Source organism: Sebastes umbrosus, chromosome 5 (assembly GCF_015220745.1).
Source record: "Sebastes umbrosus isolate fSebUmb1 chromosome 5, fSebUmb1.pri, whole genome shotgun sequence".
Classification (NCBI taxonomy): Eukaryota; Metazoa; Chordata; class Actinopteri; order Perciformes; family Sebastidae; genus Sebastes; species Sebastes umbrosus.
Genome location: NC_051273.1, coordinates 23,129,341 through 23,153,476, shown reverse-complemented (window position 1 = coordinate 23,153,476; position 24,136 = coordinate 23,129,341). Strand labels below are relative to the sequence as shown.

General features: G+C 40.8%; 2 protein-coding genes across 3 annotated transcripts in view; both read right to left on the bottom strand.

Moving 5' to 3' along the window:
* ralgps2 (Ral GEF with PH domain and SH3 binding motif 2) overlaps positions 1-18,862 on the bottom strand; it is a 95,116-nt gene extending 76,254 nt beyond the window's left edge. The window contains exon 1 of one of the 2 annotated variants that reach the window (XM_037769751.1): positions 18,708-18,862. The gene's annotated coding sequence lies outside the window, so the exon portion shown is untranslated. The remainder of the gene's footprint in view (positions 1-18,707) is intronic. The other variant, XM_037769752.1, reaches the window with a different exon arrangement.
* A 1,700-nt stretch (positions 18,863-20,562) lies between these two features.
* On the bottom strand, positions 20,563-24,090 carry LOC119488263 (cytochrome c oxidase assembly factor 7). Its single transcript, XM_037769759.1, has 3 exons — positions 23,650-24,090; positions 22,469-22,609; positions 20,563-21,682 (listed from the first exon to the last, which is right to left on the bottom strand). The coding sequence occupies exons 1-3, from the start codon at positions 23,753-23,755 to the stop codon at positions 21,237-21,239; spliced, it is 693 nt and encodes a 230-aa protein (XP_037625687.1). The 5' UTR covers positions 23,756-24,090; the 3' UTR covers positions 20,563-21,236.
* Between the last annotated feature and the right edge of the window lie 46 nt (positions 24,091-24,136).

The window sequence follows — 24,136 nt, the reverse complement described above, 5'->3', positions numbered from 1 at the left end:
TTTCCCCCGTCACTGCTGTTTTACAGGAACTAAAAGAAGAGCCATACTTGGCTACAACTTTTGCAGAGCCTGTTAATCATAGTTAGTGGTGTTTCAGTAATGCTACAGCTTTTGAGGTTCTAGATTTCCCCGGGCTCTAGTCAAGCCTCCCCCCTGAGGAACACTTATTGATCTGGAGCTAAGAGTTGATCACACGGTGACACACTCTCTAATAACCTTCACATGCACACAGGGACGCGGCATGTGGCTGCATGTCACAGCAGTTCGATATATACTGCTTTCACTCAGCAGGTTGGCTGTTCACACAGAGGTTGGTGGCGCTGCCTGCGGAGGGATACAATGGTGTGTGCGTGTCGACCAACAGCCCCTTCACACCATCACTTAACATGCCGCTGATGTTCAGATGCTTGTGGACAGACGCAGCTCCATGGTGGAACAGTAGGAGTAGAAAAGAGTTTTCATGAGTATAACTGTAAGAAGGCAGAGGGAAAAATAAAAAGACTGCAACTACATATGCAAACACTTACATCTGCACATTATAACCATGTGCTCCATTTGCTCAAATTTCGAACACCAGTTTTTGCCCAAGGCTCTCCAACTGTCATCATTTTAACTCTCGCACACAGAACAGGTTTATAATTCTGAGGGGGTTTGCCAACACAGCTTACAGCACACTCTGGTGTCCCCGTTGCTTAGCGAGTGAGGCTCTATCAACACGGAAAACACACACAACAGGAAGTGAGGAGATATCTCTACATTACAAATTCACTCATCCTTCCAGACAAGAAGACTGCGTATGTCTGACTTATCGCAGCAGCGTGATGCAAAAGAAGAAGAAAACCATCTAATGGCGCCATTATATCATTTCACAGTAAAAGCATATTTTAGAAAATCAATAATGAACCCAGTGACACCACACAGACAGGCTGACACTGAAACAGCTGTGCTCCACCCTCCAACATACTGAGCCATCCGTTCATGAATATTCAGTTCCTGTCTGTGACTGGAAATCATTCTGATGCATAGCTAATGCTCTTGGTATCTAAAATGCCAATATAATCCACTAATATGAACTAAAATTAACACTCTGGGCCAACTTTTTTCTTTTCCTCTTTGCTGATCATCATCTCAGCCAGCAGCAGCACACATATGCGACCAAAAATCTGTCAAGTGCGACTAAACATTTTCATTAGTCGCACTGGTGCGCCTGACAATTAAGGTCTGTCTCTGTGTGCGTGCATGTGTCAAACTCAGCCTTGTACTCTTCCTCAAGCAAAATCACAACCATTAAACATACAGGTAATTCAAAATGAAGAGAACTAGTGATTGTCTTTTCAAGAAAAATGCGGCGGGGCCCGTCACTCCTGTCCCCGGACTTCAATGGCCCAGCCCGGACCAACATCAGTGACGGAGGTAACCGCTCCACCACCTGTCTCCCCGGTCCACGGTAAGATGCCTAATCCTGTTCACTAAAAACTGTCTGTTTTTCCTCACTTGGCTGACTTCCTTTATAAATGAAATGTAATGTCTTTTTTCGAGTTGCCTTTTCTTCAACAACCATGTTGGTTTTGCATGGAGAGGCTTTCCGATGTAGCGAAAACAACTGCTACATTAAGCGATATTAAATGTTTGTGAACGCTGCCACATTCTGGTAATAATGACGGCGTTATTTCTGTTCTCAAGGCAAACACTCAGAATTTGCACGGACAATTAAATAACGTCACCAGGTCTGTCAGCTGATTCTTATTCTGATCAGCTGACAAAGACATACAGAAGTCATGATGCATGTTAAGTAGACACAAGAGCGCACACACACACACACCTAAACCTAGTTTAGTTAGATCACTACACCCTGTTTGTGAAATTCCACTAGTTCTAAATGTGTGTCGTAGCAGCAGCTTGCACCGTGGGGTGTGATTAGGCTTTTTTTAGATACACTTGCCACTCTCTCTCTCTTTCTCTCTCACCGTCTTTCTTCCCTTCTCCCTCGATCCCTGCAGCTCTCTGGGTTGATAATTAGAGCTCAGGCTGTACAGGCAGGCTGTTCAGGCCCCGCTTCTGTCTTTTCTCCTGGCACATCCCCCAGTGACACAGACACACTTGGTATGTACAAGTCTCACAGACCTAGATAACGCCTACCTTAGATCGCTCAGCCTACAGCTATAGAAGCATCAATCAAATTGAATTATACTTACAAAAAAATACTCCTACCCAGAGCCAATACAAGGCCCCGGCTGGTCTTGATAACAGTATCTGGTTATTCATCAAATGAACCGAGGAGAGGCTACGGTGCCAGGCTTGTGAGTAGCGGCATGTGGCAGCGCCCCAGAGCAGCAGGCCGTCACGTGTGGGCCGAGCACCGGCCTACAGTTTGTGAGTACGTCCGTGTCTGTGTGTGTAGGCTGGCTTCAGCCTGATTTGTGGCCGAAATGGGCAGGCAGCCCAGCCTAAGTTCAACTCTACTGCTGAAGACCGGGCGACCCGAGCGTGGTGACAGATGAGTGGGGGAAAGAGGGAAAGAAGAGAGGGGGAGAGAGGAAGCGGAGGAAGTGCGGAGCTGATGTCTGTGGTCATTCCCTGCACGGACTATTAACAAGGAAAGGGCATGCTGACAATACAGGGCAACAGAGCAGTCAGTAATGTTTGGAGGAAACTGATACGATCTCTATGTCTTCCTCTATGAGTCTCTGAGGACTGGCACGAGTCAAACTCACAGCAGTAAAGCCGAGCAAACACCAATTCAGGCTAAAAGTGGCGCAGATATACAGACAAAACCATCACGATGTTATGGACAAAAGACTCTCTAAGTGTGTGTGAATGTGTGTAAACAAGAGATTAATGTGAGCAGAGCACCAGACTACTGCCCAGTGGGCCAGACGGAAAAACCTGCATAGCATACTGATCCATCAATGTAGTCTAATTCTGCTCCAACAGATGAGTGATGACATGATTTATCCAATTAGAACGGAGGTGCCAGAACCAGCAGATTCAAAACACAGCTGTCATCGGCATCAGGAAAATCCCTGTATATTTGGTATGTAACATTCAGTGCTGCCACTAACAATTATTTTTCATTATCGATTAATCTGCAGATAATTTTTTAGATTAATCAATTAATTGTTTGTTCTATAAAATGTCAGAAAATAGTGAAAAATGTCCATCCCAGTTTCTCAAAGTCGAATGTGATGTCTTTAAATGTCTTGTTTTGTCCAAAACCCAAAGATAGTCAGTTAATTAATATGATATAAAACTGAGAAAACCAAGAAAAATCTTTATATTTGAGAGGCTGAAAACAACATTTTCTGCCATTTTTACATGAAAAATTAATTTAACAATTAATCAATTATCAAAATAGTAGTCGATTAGTTTTCCTTCGATAATTGTTGCAGCTCTAATGATATTTCTTACTTTTTGCTTGTGTCTTTCAGCCTCATTGTCTCACTCTGTTATGACTTGCCCCCTTCTTTGTAAAAGAAAGTCATACACCTTATTGAGTTGATGAGATGTTGGATGCTCTGAATGTGACCGCATCCAACATCACAATCAAGTGACTATAATGTGAAACATCTCCCTCGTAGTGCTGCTGAACCCACTGAGAAAATAACACCCCCACTATGTAGCAGTATGCAGCTTTTAGGTCGCTGTAGGGTCAGGCAATATGACAATTTCCTGTATACCGTAAGATGACAGGTTTGTCAAACAGTAGAGCTTTTGATGTGCTTTCTACCGAGGTAGCTGTCCTCTTAATACTTCACATTACAATGTGATGAAGCACATCTGACTTGTAGGTATTTAAAAAATACTTTCCATCTGGTTATTTATCCTTCAAATGTTTTTCAAGTTAATATCCAAATAATTTACTAGCCTACGTCACTAAGAACCATTTTTCCACAGGCAGGACAAATACGGTCAGCTTCCTCATCTCTCAGGTTGAAATGCGTGCTCTGCATATAAGTTTGTTTTGATCTGACGGTTGAGATTTTCAAAAGATTAGTCATGAAGATGCATCCTTCAGTTCAGAGCATGGACTCTATTTCAACAACGGGTAGTTAAGTATGATGTACATTATCATGTTAATCATATTATCTCAAGTTGTGGTCACAGCAGATTAGTATACAGAGGTGTCCTCCTGCCTATCTCAATCTGACGCAGCATGTCTGGACTGCTTTTTTTCGCCCCAACAACCGTGAGTGAAAAACAACAACACAAAACTACAAACAGAGAAGGGAAACCACAGAGAATAAGTGACGTTAGCATGCTGGTAATGCCGGGGCAACACTTCCTGTAGCTGCTTTTTACAGTAAAAGCCGTGTGGCTTTTATTGTGGTGGTCGAACCTTGAGTGATAGTGACTGGAAGTGGTTCAGTGTAGGTTTTAACTAAAGTTGGAGGTCGAGATGAAATGAAAAATGCTTTTTTAACCCTTTTAGATCACATCCCCGGTCGTGCTGTGCACCTATTTAACAATATGTGCAAAACAAATACAACAAATCAATGTCTTTGTATTGTTATATCAAAATCCAATAATCTTTTCTTCCTGTAAAACAAAATACGACGTGTGCTTATGTAAGCTAGTACCAACCAATAATATCAAGACATCCATCCATCAATCTGCAACTTTTAGCGACAAGGGAGGTTGTGTGTGCTGTAACACTGTATTGCGCTACAGCCCAACATCTTTTTAGCGGTCCAATCAAATGTGAAGGATTTGATTTAAATCCCTTTTGTAACTGTACACCGCTCAATAATTCCTTTTGACTGAGGAATACTCACAGTACAGAAGCTAAAGACGCTCTAACATCACTGGGACTTTAAGCAGTTTTTTGTTCTTGGGCTTATGAGTGTTTGTGAGTCACACTTTAAACAAACATCCTTCTCTCCGTCTCGGCCTGCCACTCAACATACTGTGCGGTTCTTTCACCTCCACACTGATGGTACCACAAAAGACAGGCAGGCAGCATTTCTGAGGACGGAGTTCCGGCTGGGCCCTCAAGGGCTTTTGAGTGAGACACAGGCTTAAGAGGCATGACAAGCTGCAACCTGACAAACCATGCAATTATGCAAGAGCAAGAGCAAACACAAACACCTACAGTCCTGGGACAACAATACCCTCTTTCTACAAAGAACAAACTGTACATCCACGCACAGGAAACTGACTATAAGCCTGCTCCTATCAGCCAAAATGTCAAACAGTCTTAATGTTTCTCCAACAAACGCTCTTCATTTGATCCCAGTTGCACACATGCTGTAGCCATCTTACGGGAGGGTTGCTTGCTCCTCTTAAAAGGTCATCCTTGCAGCCAAACTTGGACTGAGATACAATATTTTAAGAGTTTGTTTTATGAGGTAGAATGGGATTAGAAAAAAAAGTCAGAGAGCAGCTCGACTGAGAAAAAAAAACAGAGGGAGTGCTTCTCATCCTGCTGTTTTTAAGTACAAATCCATCAAGTCATCCATTCCTGAGATAAAACAGTAAAATCTACCGTCTCTATCAAGATGAGCTCATCCTCCTCCAACAAGTGATTCTGTCCTCTTTTATGGCCTACTCTGCTCAGACACTTGACCCAAAAGAGCAGTGCACGAGCTAATACCGAAACTTAAAGACTCTGAGGTGTCTTTAAAGGTAAACATGCTGTAAGAAAGCTATTGTTAGTCTTATGAAGTGTATGAAGTCTTCAGTAAGACCTGTGTTGCGGATATTGTTGAGTTAAACTTTTGAGTATTTGGTTGAAGGATTAGTTTTGATCCAGAACTCAAGTTACTTTGAACCTGCTTAACTGAGCAAGACTGAGATAACAGGCCTCTCCTACAGCTTAACACACACACACACTCTCAGTGCTACACGCATGACTTCCCCTAACACGGCATTGCCCCGTCTCCAGGGCCTGATAAAACGACCAATTACAACTTAAAACACAAAAGGGAGCGCTGCCGAGAGGGAAGAGCAGGGGAAGGATTGAGCAAAACCGTGTTTCCATGGCAGGAACTTTCCCCCGGAACTAGGAACATTTTGAGGAACTCATTGCCTTTTGACTGCAGGGACCAGGGTCTAAATGAAATTCCGGGGACATTTTATGGGACCTTTTTACCCCCCAAAAAGGCCCTGGTCGGGGGGGGGGGGGAGTACTTTCTGAAAGTACCATAACTTTCGGGATGGAGTTTGCAGAGACGAACGTCACTCGGCTTAAGGGGGGAAGAATAAGTGTGTCAACTTCCAACACTTGTGAGAACCAAAACTACATTCAAACTGTCACCTAAAGCTGGTCAAAGAGGGACATGAACTAACACACAGTTGTTTGCTCTGAGAGTTCACTGGGTCAAAGGTCACATGGAGGAATAAAACATGACACCCACACACACACACACACACTGGGAAAACACAAGAGAGACTGGACCCATCTAACGTCATGGCAGAGAGACAAATGGAGTAAAAGGAGTAAAAACAACAAAATGTGATGAACACAGAGAGACAGATTTTGCCTAATCTGGCCATGGCTGCCTCTCTTACTAATATGGTGAGTACTTTCTATTCCCATCTGATAGCAGCTATGAGAGATTGATTCTTTCATCTTTCTCACGAGGCAGAACAATGTTAGACTGTGTGCTTCTCCCAGTTAGGGTGTGTGTGTTTGAGAGAGCGATAGAGGGAAACCGAGCCTCATCGAATGGAAGAGGAGCAACAGCTGAGAGCGGAGAAACAGCTGTATCTCTTCAGCTAACCCTCCCCCTCTCTCTCCCTGAATGAGCCCCTCACACCCCTTCACTGACCCTCCTCTCCCACAGAGCAGCATGGCCGGGGGCTACACAGCGAGAGCACACACACACAGACACACGATATGTGGCCGAGTTACACTACTGGTTCGGGCCTCTGTTCTCCTCTCAGAGGACAAGTACAGACAGGATGCATGTGCTGCTAAACATCCATCTATTCACTATAAATAGGAAAGACATTGTTTCCAGCGGCAATGTCGCCCTCGCTCTCCTCTTCCCAAATCCTCCCAGCAGATTCTAACTATGAGACAAAAGGAAATCAAATAGACGCTCAGGTTATATTTTCACATACAGAGCACAATCAAATGTAGGCCTGTCCATCAAGTCTTTCTACTTCGTAACTTTGTCAGTTGCCAGTCTCTTAAGGTCCTGATACACCAAGCCGTCGGTCGGCCGTCGGACAGTTTGGAGTCGTCGGTGAGCGTCTGTCGGCCTAGTTTTTGGCTCTAGTCTGCCCGTGTCAGATTTTTTTTCAGGTCACTCAGCACGTTGAATCGGCGGCGGAGCTCATCGGTGAGAAAAATCACTCTTTTTGGCTGTTCAGCTTAAACGAATTTGTGCAACGAGAAGAGAAACGTAAGTGAGGAAAGCAAGCCAACGAATAATGTCAAGAGGAAAAACACAGAGGGCTCTTCTCATTTTTTATCTGATCATTCCAATACACGGATATTTTCACAACAACATGGCCTAAGTGGTGAGTGAGAGTGGTGTGAAAATGGTCGGCAAATGACGCTTTATTTCATATACGTATCGTAACAACGGCTTGTATATCCACAGTCCTCGGTCTTCCTGTTTCCCTTTTTGAATGACGAATAGACTACCGCCACCTGCTGGTGTGGAGAGTTATTTCATCTCACGCAGGTGCAGAACGTACATACTAACTGGCCGTTGGCTGTAGTCTTTGCGGTGTGTTCGAGTGCAACTTTTTGGTCAAGACAGAGGCGACGTGAGGCGACTCAACAGTCGGCCTTCGTCGACGCTAGTTTTTTGATGTTGGCTTGGTGCGTCCGGGCCTTTACACGCACTGAGCTTGGTTAATGCAGTAATAAAAGCCACATCTGTAAATGAGTTTCCTTCTTTTGGACATGTTGAATTTGCAAAATCTAAAAAGAAATGCTTGAAATTCAACATATTCAGAAATATTGCAAACATCCTTTCACCAACATTAAAATAAACTAGAGCAGACAAAATCTCCACCTGTTATGTGTGGTGGGAGGAAACAAATTAATTCATCAAATTTGTATAAATGCCATATTATGTGGGAAGATGCAACTGAATAGATTTAACTCTTGGAGCGTTGCATCATATTAGTAAAAAGGAAATACACACCGGTTTCTACTTTGTTTGTCAAATATTCTGAAATTGGCTTTAAATTAGCTGCAACTATCACTTATTTTCATTATCGATTAATCTGCTGATAATTTTCTAGATTTATTGTTTGGTCTATAAAATGTCAGAAAACCCAGTTTCCCAAAGTCCAAGGTGATGTCTTTAGATGTCTTGCTTTGTCAGTCCAAAACCCAAAGATATTCAGTTTAATGTGATATAAAACAGAGAAAATCTCCATATTTGAGAGGCTGAAAACAGCATTTTCTGTCATTTTTGCATGAAAAATTACGATTAAACGATTCTCAAAAATAGCTGCAGATTATTTTTCTGTTAATCAACTAATCGTTTAGTCGACTAATCGTTGCAGCTCTACTTTAAAAATAAAGTACACTTGGATGCAGACACGCTTTTTTCCTTTCTCTCTTTTTTATGAATTGTCTTATTTTCTGTTTTATTTGTTTTGTATATTTATGCTTCTGTAAAGCACTTTGAATTGCCTTTGTGTCTGAAATGTGCTATATAAATAAACCATACCTTACTTTCCTCCTGTTAGGATTACATTTGAATTGCGTTAAGTACAGTCTGTGCTACTTCTGTAACTGCCTCGTCTGGAATAAGAGTTCCATTGTGTTTCATTGTAAGGTCAGATGACATTTACGTTTAGAACAAAAACGGTGTGAATGAAATGAATTAACACCCGGTTTGACAGTTGGTGATGTAAAGTGTGTAACTGTAGACATGTGAGTGCAAGTCTCCGTCTGCATGTCAAGACCCGACAGACCTGTGGGGTAACCTGACAGAGGAAGACAGGAAACAGGTTGTCTCAGTCACACAAATCTAAACGGATTCTTTGAGATGACACAGAGAAGCACATCTTCTCAAGACATGAATCATCCCCCCTTCATTCATCATAGAGGAAAGGAGAGATAAGAGCGTAACAGGTGCGGACGGATGAGGCTTCAAATGTATTATACACCTTGTTCTAAAAAGGCCAAAAAGCCCACAGTGTACCTGAGACGGGCCTGTCTGATGATGGTGATGGAGAGAGTGCAAAAGAAAATGTTTGGAGAGCAAATAGAAGAAAGAGCAAAAGAGGAGAGAGAGAGGTGGAATCATGTTTGTCTGTATCTGATCTATTGTCTTTGGCAGAATTCAGGACCAAGTTCACAAGTTTCCATGACATAGCCAAGGCTCAGCTTTCAGCTAGGCTCCCAAGCCAAAACACTCAGGGTTTAGACAGATATATGAGGCTGTGTTGTGAGACCACAAAGCCTCTGATACAGACTGGTGGATCAGGACAATATGCAGGGGAAGTGGAAGGGTGCGGCATCTCTCTGTTTATGTTCAATAGGGCCTGTGGGGGGGGGATTATGGCCTGGTCCTCAGTCTGTATCTGTACAACAAAAACACCACAATAGTCCATTTTACTCAAAACACATGAGCACACACATTGGTCCAGTATGGTAAGAGCAACTCACGCCTCTGGCAGATTTTACATGCTGCTGAATGTGAGTGGACTCACTCAGCTAGAGATCTGTTTCTAGAGATCTGAGGACGGAGGTTACAAGTCGTAGTGTGATGGATGATAGGGATGTCACCATACCAGAAATTTAGTTGTCAATACCAATACTAGTGAAATTCCACTATTCTCCATACCAAATTCAATACCACGGTAATAAACAAAAACAAATTATTATTAATGATTTTAATTCTCATGTTAAAGTTACTAAGAAGCAGCCTAATTTGTAAATCATAAAATCTCCTAAAAGTCTCCTATCTTGCCGTATTCCTTTAAACAGAGCGTTGCTTCCTTACATCATGCTCCGCATTTGGACCTCAAATGAAACTTCCTCTGGTGAGAATATTCCAGATATGCAGAGCCACATGACACAGGTGGAAAAAGACCAGCCCAAAAGTGTCAGGTGGAACGAGACCCTCATAGCTGACATTCTGGATGAGCCCTTCTATTACAGCCCTGTCCCTAAACTCACCTTTGACCCCTGACCTCTTGACCTCAAACACCTACAACCTGACACACCAACCCTTGCTAACGCACATCTACCAGGTGAGCTGAGCCGATGTTGACCTTATAATACACAGAATTTAAAGAGGACATAAATATACATGGATTCACATGCACACAGATGGAACTTAGACATGCAACACAACCATCCAGGTGGTGGACAAGCAGGAATTTGAGTTAAGTCAGTTAGTTGAGTCATTACCACTTTGTCTTGAACCAACATAAGAAATAAGAAAGAGCCATCTTTGATAGGATCTGTTCACGGTCAGAGGGAGTGTGCGGTACAATTCAGGAATAAAGTTTTACGACGGAAGCAAAGCCTAGCGAACATGACAAGGCGGAGGTCACATTAGGCAAAGAGCAATATTTCAACACTAGTAGTGCAATAAGAACACAAACACAGTCAAATGAGCTTGACCAAAAAACAGGCAGGGACGCACCGGGGTTTCCTCAATCTTTTTGACTAGTCAGCACATTCAAACCTGATCATAAGAATGACCCTAAAGGCATGTAAGGGGAGAAGTTAAAGGATCTCAATTATATCAATTACCAGAATGGTAACTGTGTGTTCTCATTAAATTGTAATGAGTCAATATTCTGGTTAGACTACCACCCTCTGTCTCCAGAAATGTTGTGAAATTTAAACATCTATGCACCGCAAATACCCAGTGTTTTACCAAAACCTGTTTCCAGCTGCACGTTCAATAAGGACCGACATTAACTGGCTGACGACAAGGCCAGAAATGGATTTTTTATTACAGCAACAACTAGATGTATTCTGCAATTTGGTTGGCAGTCGCAGAAAAGAGCAATTATGACAGATGACGTCAGAAGAGATCTGCCTCTTGATTCAAAAGATCAGCTATGATGACTCAGAACAACTTCATACAACAATAAACTGTTTTCAAGTAAGGCTTGGTATCAAACCTCAATACTACTGAGTATTTAGATCAGATTTTTCTTCTTTTAAAAAATAAATAAAAATACACAGTAAATATTTGTGTATGTTATGATAAAATCATACCGATGTATTGGAAAAGTTTGGTTCATTTAAAAGAAAGAGAAGTGCTTATACTAAGGTGGGATTTTGAAAGAAGTATTTTGTAATTGGTGCTGAAAGTCAGGTACTGTAGATATTGGCATCATATGAAACTAGAAAACCTAATGAATCCACTGGTACCACCCATGCCATAATAGCTTGTTAGCAAAGAACGCTAAATAACACTCCAAATTTATGCGAAATTTTGGCATGGCCATTTTCAAAGGGGTCCCTTGACCTCTGACCTCAAGATATGTGAATGAAAATGGGTTCTATGGGTAACCACGAGTCTCCCCTTTACAGACATGCCCACCTTATGATAATCACATGCAGTTTGGGGCAAAAAACATGCAATCTTTTGCATGCAGTATAAATGTGTTATTTTTGCGTATTCTAAAAATGGTGTATTTCTGGTGTGATATTTATACTAAGACAGTTTTCCTAAACTTAGATTTTTTTTTAAAAATTGCAATATATATATCGCCTTGCTTACAGTATCGCAATTTATCAAAATATATTGAATCGTTACCCCTGTATCATGATACGTATTGTACCGCCAGATTCTTGCCAATACACAGCCCTAGTACTAACACGAGTGATCTCAAGAGACATATTTACAATTTTGGCAAGAATCAGGCGACCCAATACGTATCATGATGCAGGGGTAACGATTCTATATAAGCAATATATATTGCTATACTGTATGCAAGGCGATAGTGTCAATCGTAAAAGAACACACCAGAAATATACCATTTCAGAAGAGGCAAAAATAATGCATGCAAAAAAACTGCATGTTTTTGTCCCAAACTGCATGGGAGTAGCATAAACTGGTTAATTAAAAATCAATACAGTGTTTTGGAGAATCTATACAGCATCACACAACATATTATCTTGATACTCATGTGTATCGATATTTTCTTACACCCTAATGTACGCTTTCAGTAAGTTATGACAATATCATATTGTATGTATGTATTTGAGAAGTTTGGCTCATTTAAAAGAAAGAGAAGTTTTATACTACTTCTTTGAAAGAAGTATTTTGTAATTGGTGCTGAAAGTCAGGTACTGTACTGGCAACAGTGATCTCAAAAGACACAAGACATATTTATTAAAGTCCCCAGAGGACGAGAAGAGGGACGGAGGAGGATGCAGGAAGTAGGGATCTGTGGGTTGGTGAATGTAGTATATGTCAAAGCATTGTGAAGAATACTGCCTAATAATTACACAGAATGAATCTCAGGCGGACAAGACAGGACTAAAATAGCATCAGATCCCACTCACAACATGAAAGCAACATGAAAGAGAAACCAAGAGTGAAGTAATGTTAAGGAGAAGCTAGGAACTAGAGCTGTGCAGCGGTCCACTCGCCGTGTAACCCTTCATGTGTGAGCCACTCCCATCATCAGCGGTTAAATTCAGGCTAAAACGTTCTCCCGGCCTCCCGCCGCCGCTCGGCCTATTGTGGCGTGCGTTTAGCAGGGTGTGTGTCCGTCTGTGTGAGAGCGATTCAGCAATAAGTCACAAGTGACCCTCTGTGTTCACTTTCTGCTTCAACACTGTCTGTGTCCGGCTGCTCTCTGTGGCCTTTACTTCTCCTAAACAAGAGCTGTGATTACAACACAGCAAGAACCACATGGCAGATACACTCAAAACAATAAGAAGAGGCAGTTTTGCACAACTTCCTCAAATGCGGCTGTGTACAACAAAAAAAAGGCACGTTGCTCAATAGAGAGGCGAAGCTTCCGGTGGACCACCATGGGAGCTTATTTCGGAATAAATATGAACGCCTCTAGTTCTTATATCATTTTACCATTTACATTACTATTTGTGAATTTAATGAAACAAGTGGGACAAACTAAGCTAACTAATTTTTAGCATTAGCCTACATTAACATTAATAACGCGTTAACGCAAAATTGTTTTAACGCCACTAATTTCTTTAATGCAATTTGCGATTTTTAGGTTGTAGAGGGCTCAGTTTTTAAGCTAGAGAGAAGATACTGGCATCATATGAAACTAGAAAACCTAAGAAATCCAAAAAGCCCTAAAATATATTTTTTAAATTGACAAATATCATATGTGTGATTCATGCCGCAATTCAAACGGGATAAGGTCCCATGGTGGTCCACCAGAAGGGGATGGACTTCGCCTCTCTATCTAGGCAGTGAAACGTAGAGCCTGCCTCTGAGGTTTCTGGAGTGAAAGTCAGGACGTCCATTATGCTTGTCTTTTATCTTCCTTCTCACACGTACGCACGCAGTCAGCTAGTCAGGTGCTCGCCAAGATCACGTCCACAACACCCACTTCACCCGACTGCCAGCACCATTAGAAACACCTCATATATATAAAACGTCTTTATCAAGCACCCAATTGTACACAATATCATTATCAGTGTTCCAAAACAACTTGTCAAGCGCAAAGACCTTTTATATTACTAACAGAGAAGTCGGATGGCTTCGTGGAGTCGACAGCAGGAAAATGAACACAGATAACTAGCTTTGTACACTTGTAGCTGCAGAGCCAAGGCTTGGGGAGGCATCAGAGGAAGAGTGTGACGACATGTGACTTCGCAGTTCCATCTGTGCTGAATGGATGTGCCAGACGCACGCATAAAGTTACCCTGGCAACTGAGCAACAGCACTGGTTGGAGGTCACACTGAGAGAAAAAGCTTGATGCAGACCAAAACGCCTCTAGAATATGTATAGCACTCAGAAGGAGGCTACAAGTGGACTGCTTAGAAGCCAGATAGTAAGCTGCAGTCTATATGCTACTACACACAGACACACTCGTAATGCATCTAGGAACATTTCACATAAACTGTGTATAGTGAACATGATGCAACGCAGAGCAGAGAAACATAACCGGAGAAAGACCAGAGATTGAACTTGATGACGCAAAAGCCCTACAGTGTTTTATCCTTTTCTCTTGTAAACACTCGGCTCTGATTCTGACAGGGGAGTTTCATTTCACACACACAGATGTAATCTCCAACTAATCACATTTGCAGGCCATGGACGGAGCAGCCATACCACAGCGCTGAACAGATGGGCCCACGTACACGAGGCATCTCCGGGATTAGCTCAGCCCAGGAGGTGGAGGTGGAAAGTAGAGTTACATGAGGGACGGTTTCTTAAAAGTGTCTTCAAATGACATTGAGGGGAGTCTTAAGTCTGGCCCAAACTAAAAGATTTTTCAGATCTAAACAGATTTTGAAAATGTGAGAGACTCCACACATAACGACATGTTATGTAAAAATGAACAGTTTTGTTCCTATAGTGTGTGTGAAGAGCAACAATTTGGCCAAAACAGCCAAAACACACTAACAGAATTCATTCATGAACAACAAGAGTCCTGACTAAAAGAACTTGACTGACTTGCAAAATCTCTCATGATCAAACTTTAGTGTAAACAGATATGGCGGACGACAGGCAGGAAGAATTAGCATTGTTAGTTTTTGCACTACTTTGTACTGAAAATTCATGAAGGATGGATGGATGAAGTCATGTTAAATAAACCCTTGTGCTGTTGCCACACATCAACAAGTTGGTCCTCCATTTCTGAGGTCCATCTTACTACTACTTTATGCGTCACGTTTTGCATTAGCTCTGCCATGATGGCGGTTGTTGTCCTTCTGCTTCCTTCAGCTTGGTTCACAATTGGCTATCATTCTTTCCCACGTGACTGCATCATCGGCTGTCCTCTGGGTTCCCCACACACAACAGGATATTCGATTGTAAATATTGAACATGTTTAATATTTACGATTTGAGATCGGTGCAGCCAGGATGGATTCCCGAGCCAATTGGGGAATGTAAAAAACACTGAGGTATGTTTATAATTAAATAATGTAATAAACATACCTCACACCACAGAAATATCTGGCAAGATAATCTTAGGAACCATCAAAAAATCGTGGCTTTGCTGATGATTGTCGGAGGGGGTAATCGGGCCCCAAATTGGCTTGATTCTCGAGTAGTGCATACCCGGCATTACCCAAACTGTGTATAATCAGAAATGGAAAACTGCAATATCTATGATGGTATATCCTCGGAATAATTTTCTCCCTCTAGTTGCAACATGACCAAATGTTTGTTACTTTTGGCTCGCGTCCTTGCAAAGACAAAGCATTAAGCCATAGATATAATTATGCGTTATACTCAAAGAAGTGATGTAATTGAAAACGAGAACAGCACTCTAATCGCGGGTTGCTTCGGCATATCCTCCGGGCGCTCACACTGTTTCTGTTGGCAAGCAGCAGATATGCAACGTGACGCTTTTTGTTTACAGTCAGGAAGAGAGACGGAGAACCGGATGAACCCTAAAACACACAATGATAATTCATGCAGAATTTGTAAACAGGCGTACAGATGGGACTTGCTTAAGACCGACAGTGCAAATCTCCACGCTGGACAGAATACTGAATCAACCATATTCTATTGGATTAAAACCTAAGCCCTCGTACTAAGACTACTTGAGTAAACGTTTCAGATGTACCCTTTGCACCCACTACACTGTCGCTGTAGCTGAAACTTTCACTGGTGATCTATTATAATTTGCAGCTCTCTCCTGAACTTAGCCTGAAGAGTAAAAACCAAAAGTTATTCCAAACAGATTCCTTCTCTGACATATGGAGGAGAGAGGACCTCCTGCATTTGGAAATAATTAGATTTCATCTCTTCTTTTGGTCCAGTTTTATCTAACCACTCAATCAAACAATGCTTTCAAAAATAGCACGACTGCAACTGTCAACTTATCTAATAGATTAGGGCTGTCAAAGTTAACGCGAAAATAATTAACGCAAATTCGTTTTAACGCCACTAATTTCTTTAAAGCATTAACTCAGTTTTAAAGCTAGAATGAAGGAAGGAGGCTAAATAACGCTCCAAACTTGAGCTAAATCTTGGCGAGGATAAAACTGACATGGCCATTTTCAAAGGGGTCCCTTGACCTCAGACCTCAAAATATGTGAATTAAATGGGTTCTATGGGTACCCACGAGTCTCCCCTTTACAGACATGCCCACTTTATGATAATCACATGCAGTTTGGGGCAAGTCATAGTCAAGTCAGCACACTGACAGCTGTTGTTGCCTGTTGGGCTGCAGTTTGTGCATATTTTTTATGCTAAATGCAGTACCTGGGAGGGTTTCTGGACAATATTTGTCATTGTTTTGTGTTGTTAATTGATTTCTAATTATAAATATATTCATACATTTGCATAAAGCAGCATATTTTCCCACTCCCATGCTAATAAGAGTATTAAATACTTGACAAATATCCCTTTAAGGTTTATTTTGAAGAGATAAAAAATGTGTGATTAATTGTGATTAACAATTCTAATTAATTGACAGCCCTAGAATAGATAGATTCTGCATCTATTTTACAGTTAAAGACGTCTGCTGAAGCCAAATGAGACTGTTTCAGTCTTTACTACATAACACGACACCACAGCACTGTAAAAGGCATGTCAGTCATGAGTCTGGACCAGTGACCTCTGGGTCATATGTTAAGTGTTGAGAACAGCAGCTCCACACAGCCATACTAAATATCGATATGGAACATTCCTCAGAGTCCTTTAAAACGGGGAGCGAGCGAACGAGCGTCACACAGGACACTGACAAAGAGTGTGTTAGATAGGAGCCGGAGGTCTGAGCAGAGGGAGGCTTTGTTTAAGAAAAAAGGCGGCCTAATACAGAAAAAGCTAATACTGTGTGACAGCTAATAGAGCTAGCCCACTCAAGTGTGTGTGCTCCCATGATATGAACATATCTGTGGATATTCTCACAAACTAAGGGAACAATGACACACAAAATTTGGTTAGACAGCTCTCAACGTTTTAGCAATGCAGATTGTGATAGAACATGTCAGACCACCATTGTCACAGATTCATTTGACATTAAACGGTCAACATGCCTTCATCTCAGCTGTGATACAACCAGTGGTGGAAGAAGTATTAAGACCTTTTACTGCAGTAACAGCAGCAATAGTACAGTGTAAAAATACTTTGTTACAAGTAAAAGTCTTGCATTCAAAGTCTTACTTAAGTACAAAAGTATTAGCATCAAAATATACTTAAAGTATCAAAAATAAATAGTGATGCATTAATGTGTTCATCACTTTAATGTTGCTGCTGGTAAAGGTGAAGCTAAGTTTAAGTACGTTATATACTGCTGGGTAAACTGTGATAATACATCATAATGTATTAGATGATTTTTTTCTGGATTTGCTTCATGCAAAATAACTAGTTACTAAAGCTGTTGAATAATTGTAGTACAAAAATATGCAAAATTGTATTTAAAAAGTATAAATTAACATAAAATGTAAATACTCAAGTAATTTAAAAGGGTCGAAAAAGCATTTTAATGTTGTAGTTTGTCAATGTGGAGCCAATATTATATACTTTGTATACTGGGTAGATTCGTATAGTACTGTGTCATTGATGTAAGCATGTTATTTTGTGTAAAAAAGTAACTATTAACTATAAGTGTCAAATAAATGTCCAGTAAAAAGTACAATATTACCCTCTGAGATGTAGTGGAGTAGAAGTAGAAAGTAGCATAAAATTGAAATACTCTAGTAAAGCACCTCATAAATTGTATTTAATGTTGGGTCTGGGTCTGTGTTAAATCTCACACTATTGATCAGCAAATTAGATTACCTTAAAGGACAGTAGTCAGGCACATGTTGGCTGATTCTGGGTGTTGTTGGTGAGATATCAGGGTTTTATTTGAGTAACACAAACAGCTGATCTTGGAGGGAACCTCTCTAGCTTATTATGCTCTCAAAAACACCCTCACGACTCCTCTTTTGTGCTTCTTCTATAACCGAGATATGTTCTGGCAGACAGAGACAAGATAGGCTGTGGCTGTACACACAGTATTGTTCGTGGTGGGTGAACCCACGCCACACCCAAAACACTCCCTGGAGGGTAAACCGTGCAGGGGGTTCACCGCCAACGAGCTAGTTACACCCGGAGATACAGCAGCTTCTCTGCCTTCTCTGCTGGAGGTTTATTTATATAGCTGTTGGTGCTAACAGTACAAACGGGACATAAAGTCCTCCAGTCCACCTAAAAACAGAAGCCAACTGTGTAAAGTAAACAAAGTAAATCACTAAATGCTAACTCACTTACTTCTCAAAACAAGGTGTCCACATGTTAGCATGCTGCTAGCTTGATTCGCTAGCTTGTTGAAGGGAGCGCATGATTTATTATTAGCATTATATCAAAGCTGCTTCTCGGTGTGCGGAGTGAGGAGTGGTGGTGGTGGGAGACTGTGTCTTCACGTGGGTGGAGAATAAATAATGGTTAAAATAAAACCCTCTGCACACCACCTGCAGATAATAATAAATAAAACATAATAATAAACATGGTTTCTCTGTTATCTCCACCTCTTGATGTATCTACTTTGATAATAACGGAGCATCCTGCGTATAAAAACAAACACATCCCAAAAACCGTTGGTGGGGCTTAACGGTAGCTAGCTAGCCTCAACGGTTAATGATGTCTTCAAAGATAACAAACCTTAACCTCTACAGTTCTGTAACTCACCGAAGTGAAACGTTGTCTTCTTCTTTCTTCTGTTGGTATTCCAGTGGGTACATCAGAGGCCAGCAGCAGAAGAGATAACAGGTTTTTTAGAGCTAACGTTTCAGGACACGACGATGCGCTTCCAACAGCAACAGCTGTGTTCTGTTTTGAATGAGAGCTGAGAAGAGACTCACTAGTGATGTGTCGGTCACGAACGAGCCGGTTCAAAGAGCCGGCTCTTTTAAGTGATCGATAAGAGCCGGCTCCCGTTCGAGAGCCGTTTTTTTTCTTATTTTTTCTTTAATTAAAGGGACTGTTTTTAACTTTTTACAGGTATAAATATACCGAGTCGTTTTCCCATGCGCGCTCGCGTGTGGCTACGCTGTTCAGACTCCCTGTGGACACGTACCATCAGACTCCAACACAAACTACACGGAAACACCAAATCCACAAAGTTATATCTAGTGAAGACCGTCTTGCAAAACAGTGTTGGCGGGGGTCATAGTACGCGGGGGAGACCGTAGCTTTGGTCTCCAGGGCCGGAGTCTCTGCTGTACTCTGCTCCTCAGCTCGCTCCACCTCACGTCCATGCGCGCACACTACACACTGCAGGAGAGTTAGTAGCTCCGAGAATATCTAGTGAATGTACAGTGGACGTTTGTGCAGAAATAACTGCTGCAGCTCCTCCACACCAACAGAGGTTTTCCGTGTCTTGTGAAGTAACGGGGCTCCGCAGCGAGAAACATTATCGTTTCTGACCGGGTGCCGGTGTCTCCCTCCACCGTGGTCAGAGACGATAACGTTTCTCTTCCTGCTTCAGCCCCGGAGGCTGAAGCAGAAAAAGCCAACACTAGGATCAGCACTGATTCATGGAGAGACCTTCGTCTGGTCAGCTAACATTACTGCAAAGCAGGTGAAATATAGAGTGATATTTTGGTTTTAGCTGACGTGTGTCACCTCACTGTTTTGAGCGATGCTCGTTCATGTCTATTTAGAGCGAGCACAAGCTTGAGCCCGACGCTGACTTTCGTTGACTTCATGGCCATAGGTGTCGCTGTTAACAAGCATTTCTGATTTCTAGTCCCTTTAAGTGATATATGTGCAGCCATACTAATCATAGGGCAAAACAGCTAAAGCTAAATTTGTCTGAATTATAAAAAGGCAGAAGTTGTAAAACGAAGAGCTGTTTGGGAGCCGAAAGAGCCGGCTCTTCTTGGTGAGCTAAGCCAAATGATCTGGCTCACTAAAAAGAGCCGGAATTCCCATCACTAACGAACGGCTAACGGGGGCGGAGCTTAGAGAGCTCCGAGCAGACCATTCAATCCGCCCATCATCATCATCATCATCCTCCAACACACATCAGCTTTAGTTCCTTATAAATAAACAAGAGACCTTTTGTCAGCGTCTAACATTAACCACAGGTTGCTAATACAGTGTCAGTTATTAATGTTGGCAGATGGTAGAAGTAGCAGTGTCTATTGTAGAGAGCTCAGGATATAAAGCAGCAGCAGCTCACTGTGAGATTTAAAAAAGGCGCAAAGTTCATATCTTTGATTGTGGCTCTATCTAGTGGTCAAACCACAGTAGTGCCCCACCAGTTAAAGGTCCCATATTATTAAAAAGTGAGATTTTCATGTTTTTTTAAATTATAAAGCAGGCTTAAGTCCTATATAAATACTGTGAGAGTATCGAAACACTAAATCCACAGGGAAATACACACAGCCCGTATTCAGAAACTTTGCATTAATATTATGCATCGTATTATATATGTTTTTTTTAATGTAAAAAGTAACTATTAATTTTAAGAGTAAAATAGTGCAGTAAAAAGTACAATATTTCCCTCTGAAATGTAGTGAAGTAGAGGTATGGAGATAGATTAGTAGCCTATAGTACTGTATCATATCACATGTTTGTTTTTTTTATATTTTGTTGGGGCTTTTTGCCTTTATAGTTATGAAAGGGGGAGAGAGGTGATGACCTGCAGAAAAGGGCCTCGGGAGCTTCGAGCTTCGAGATTTCAGGCCGCACATTTGTCATGTTACGCAAGGTTTGTTTAAATTAAAGTAAATTATGTGGCATACCGTACTAACAACATATACAATGGATATTTATGCATAGTATTATATGAAGGTTGATGCATGTGACAATCTGAAGCTGATCTGAGGATAGTACACAGAGTTCAAACTGCCCTTTTACCTTATATGCTTGTGCCTAATTTTTTCTATACCACAAATCATAGCCCTTCAAAGACATTATTAATAACCAACTACTTTACATGAATCATAGTTCATTTTATTGCTTTCACATTTACATCATCTATACATGTGGCCGAAATAATAATAGGTAAACACTGCTCCCTGAATTTGACTGTTGACTCACTGTAAATGAGGTAAACATCCATTTAACCTTCTTTTTTAAACAACATATCCTCTCCTACCTTTGAACAGGTTTTCTTTTTGCACACACATAAACTTGTCCCCACAAACAACCTGACTGAACAGCAGACGTGTAGGCAAACCAAATCAACGATAATTTAACCAAGTGTCACATTCACTCCCCAAATTTGAGCTGCCTTTCCTTCTCTAAACCATGCAGCTCCTTCGCTCGATTCTTCAGCTCCTCAGCTTTCTTCTCATCCTTCTCTGTGCCGTGCCCGAGTTTGTGCATACGACTGGCGTTTGCGCAGCCCCACACGTGTCCCAGCTCACAGGCCCTGGTAGCATACTTAAAAGCCTGATTCATATCCGGTGCCAGTCCTTTGGAGTTGCCCTCAATGTACAAAGCACTGAGGTTAAAGCAGGACGGAGCGAAGCCACCAGAGCAGGCCTTCTCGTAGTACTGCCGAGCCACCGTGATGTCAGGTCCTTCGTCACTAGCTCGTCCATCGTGGGCCAGCAGACCGACGTTATGGCAGGCGTCTATAGACTTCTTTCCTTTGGAGTTGCAGGAGCGCATGAAGCAGGAGTAGGCTGTTTTCAGACACTCAGTCACTCCACCTGGTGGGAAGAATTCAAATCCATCACTTGAATAAAAAGTAGACAGACGCATGGATGCAAGATTATGGCCAAAATGATAATCACAGTAGTCGTACAGATCTTGATCTGGCTGAAGCTAATGAAAGAAAGATGCAACTTCTTTTTGACACAATTCTTTTTCTTTTTTTTAAATCACAGCTGAGGTAATGCATCTATTTGTGGTTACGTGAGATTAAAAACTGTAATATGATGATGTTCAAACAGAGTAAACTTTGTTTTAGCCTGCCACCAAAAACAATGTCTTGCAATATATTTCATAAATAAAATAGACACATTACCTGTCGGCTGCACGATTATGGCCAAAATGATAATCAGGATTATTTTGATCAATATTGAGATAACGATTATTTATGAAAATTATTCATTGATTTCAGAGACTAAATGTATTTATAATCATATGAAAAAGAAAAAAGTATTAAACAGCAAATGTTTGAAATTTTGACCATTTTGATAATGGATTTTTGTTTTGTTTTGTTGTTGTTTTTTTACAATCACGTAACCAGCTACTCATTTAAGCAAACTAAAACGTTGGTCCAGTTACTAACTATCCCAGATACTGATGGATAATTTAAACTCCAAGAAAGCATTATACTTCATTTTGTTTTCATATAGTTTGTTTGTAAAACTTTATCCTGCAATGTTACCTGTGACTTCAATACAGCTATACATGTAGTAGATTAAAAAGTACATTGTACTTTGCTTAATAATGAATGTCATAGTATTAGTGCCATACATGAATGTTTTTACCTTTGCCTGTGACATGGTACGCCCCCAGTTTATAGCAGCTCTCTCCGTGTCCGTTTGTTTCACAGTTGTGTTTGAGGACTTGTGCTGCAGCTTCATAGTTTTTCTTCACTCCTTCAAAGTAGTCTGAGAGCCTTTGGCACCCTGAGAAGAAGAACATGGCAACAAGGATAAATGATGAGGCAAACATCATTAACACAAATCAAACATTCAGTCTACATCTCTAGCTGGTGTCCAGTGTTTAGTTTAGTTTATTTGATATGGACATCCCAGAAACATTAGAACTGTAACATACATTTAAACACAAGGACCAGATCCACTATGTTTAATGTTTGTAGCAAAATGGCAATTCACCTGTCCACAGGAAGACTTTTATTTTCTATTTTAGGTTGAAATAGAAAAAAAGAAAATACTTTACATCCATAACCCATTTATACCATAGTTTAAAATTACTCCATTACAAGAAAAAGTCCTGAATTCAAAATGTTACTCAAGTAAAAGTACAGAAGTATTATCATCAAAATGTAATTAGAGTATAAAAAGTAAAATGTAAAATGTAACTATATGATACAACTTTTTTATAACTATTTTATGACGTTATACTACGACTTTTTTATGACATTTTAATTCCATACTATATAATTACTTTTCTTGTACATTATTTATGGCATACTAAACTATGAGTTTAAAAATATATATTTTATGACATTTTCTATGACATATATACCATGACTTTTTGACGTTTTTTATGGCAGACTATACTATGACTTTTCTTTTTTTATAACTATTTTATGACATATTATACTAGAACTTTTTGACATTTTTTTTGGATTACCATACAATGACTTTCTTTAGACTTTTCATAGCATATACTGTATACTATGAGTTTTCTTTTACCTTTTTATGGCATACTATATGTGTCAAATAAATGTAGTGGAGTGAAAAGTACAATATTAGTATAATAAAGTAGCATAAAATGGAAATACTCAAGTATGACAAAAGTGTTTGAGTAAATGTATTTAGTTATATCTCACCACTGCCACAAATACATTCACAAAGATACACAAATACATGCACAAAATACAGGTGTGTCTACATGGGTGTTAGATGTGAGAACAATGTTGTTTCTCTTTTAGCCTTGATTTAATATCTAAAAACATAAAAAGCACCATTGATCTCTTTACCTTCAGGATCCTTTTCTTTGTAGCACTGGAAGCTGTACTCCACTCCCAAATTGTCCAAAAACTGCATCACTTCATTCTCATCTTCAAAGTTGATCAGTCCAGCCATATTTCTTGCACTTTATGGCTTTTAACTTTCCTCTAATCCAACGTGCTGAAGGATTAACTCCCACTAACTACATCCACCGGTACTGGTGTGACCTTGATGAATGAGTTATATACTGAGAGATGTTACAAAAGCGTTTCCTTGAATTTAAAACACCAATAGAGATGAGTACTGTTATTCGGAAAGTTGTTTTAAAAGCGCACTATAAGCATTTATAAAATAGTTTGCATTACAAAACAGAAGAAGATAATCATGTGTGCATCTCCTCCTGTCTGCTGAGCTCTTCCTGGTTTCCCTAACAGGCTTCCGTAGTCCAGCCAAGGCCTAAAGAAGGAGGTTAGGACACTGGTCTTGGGGTTTGGTGTATTACGCATGCGCAGTGTG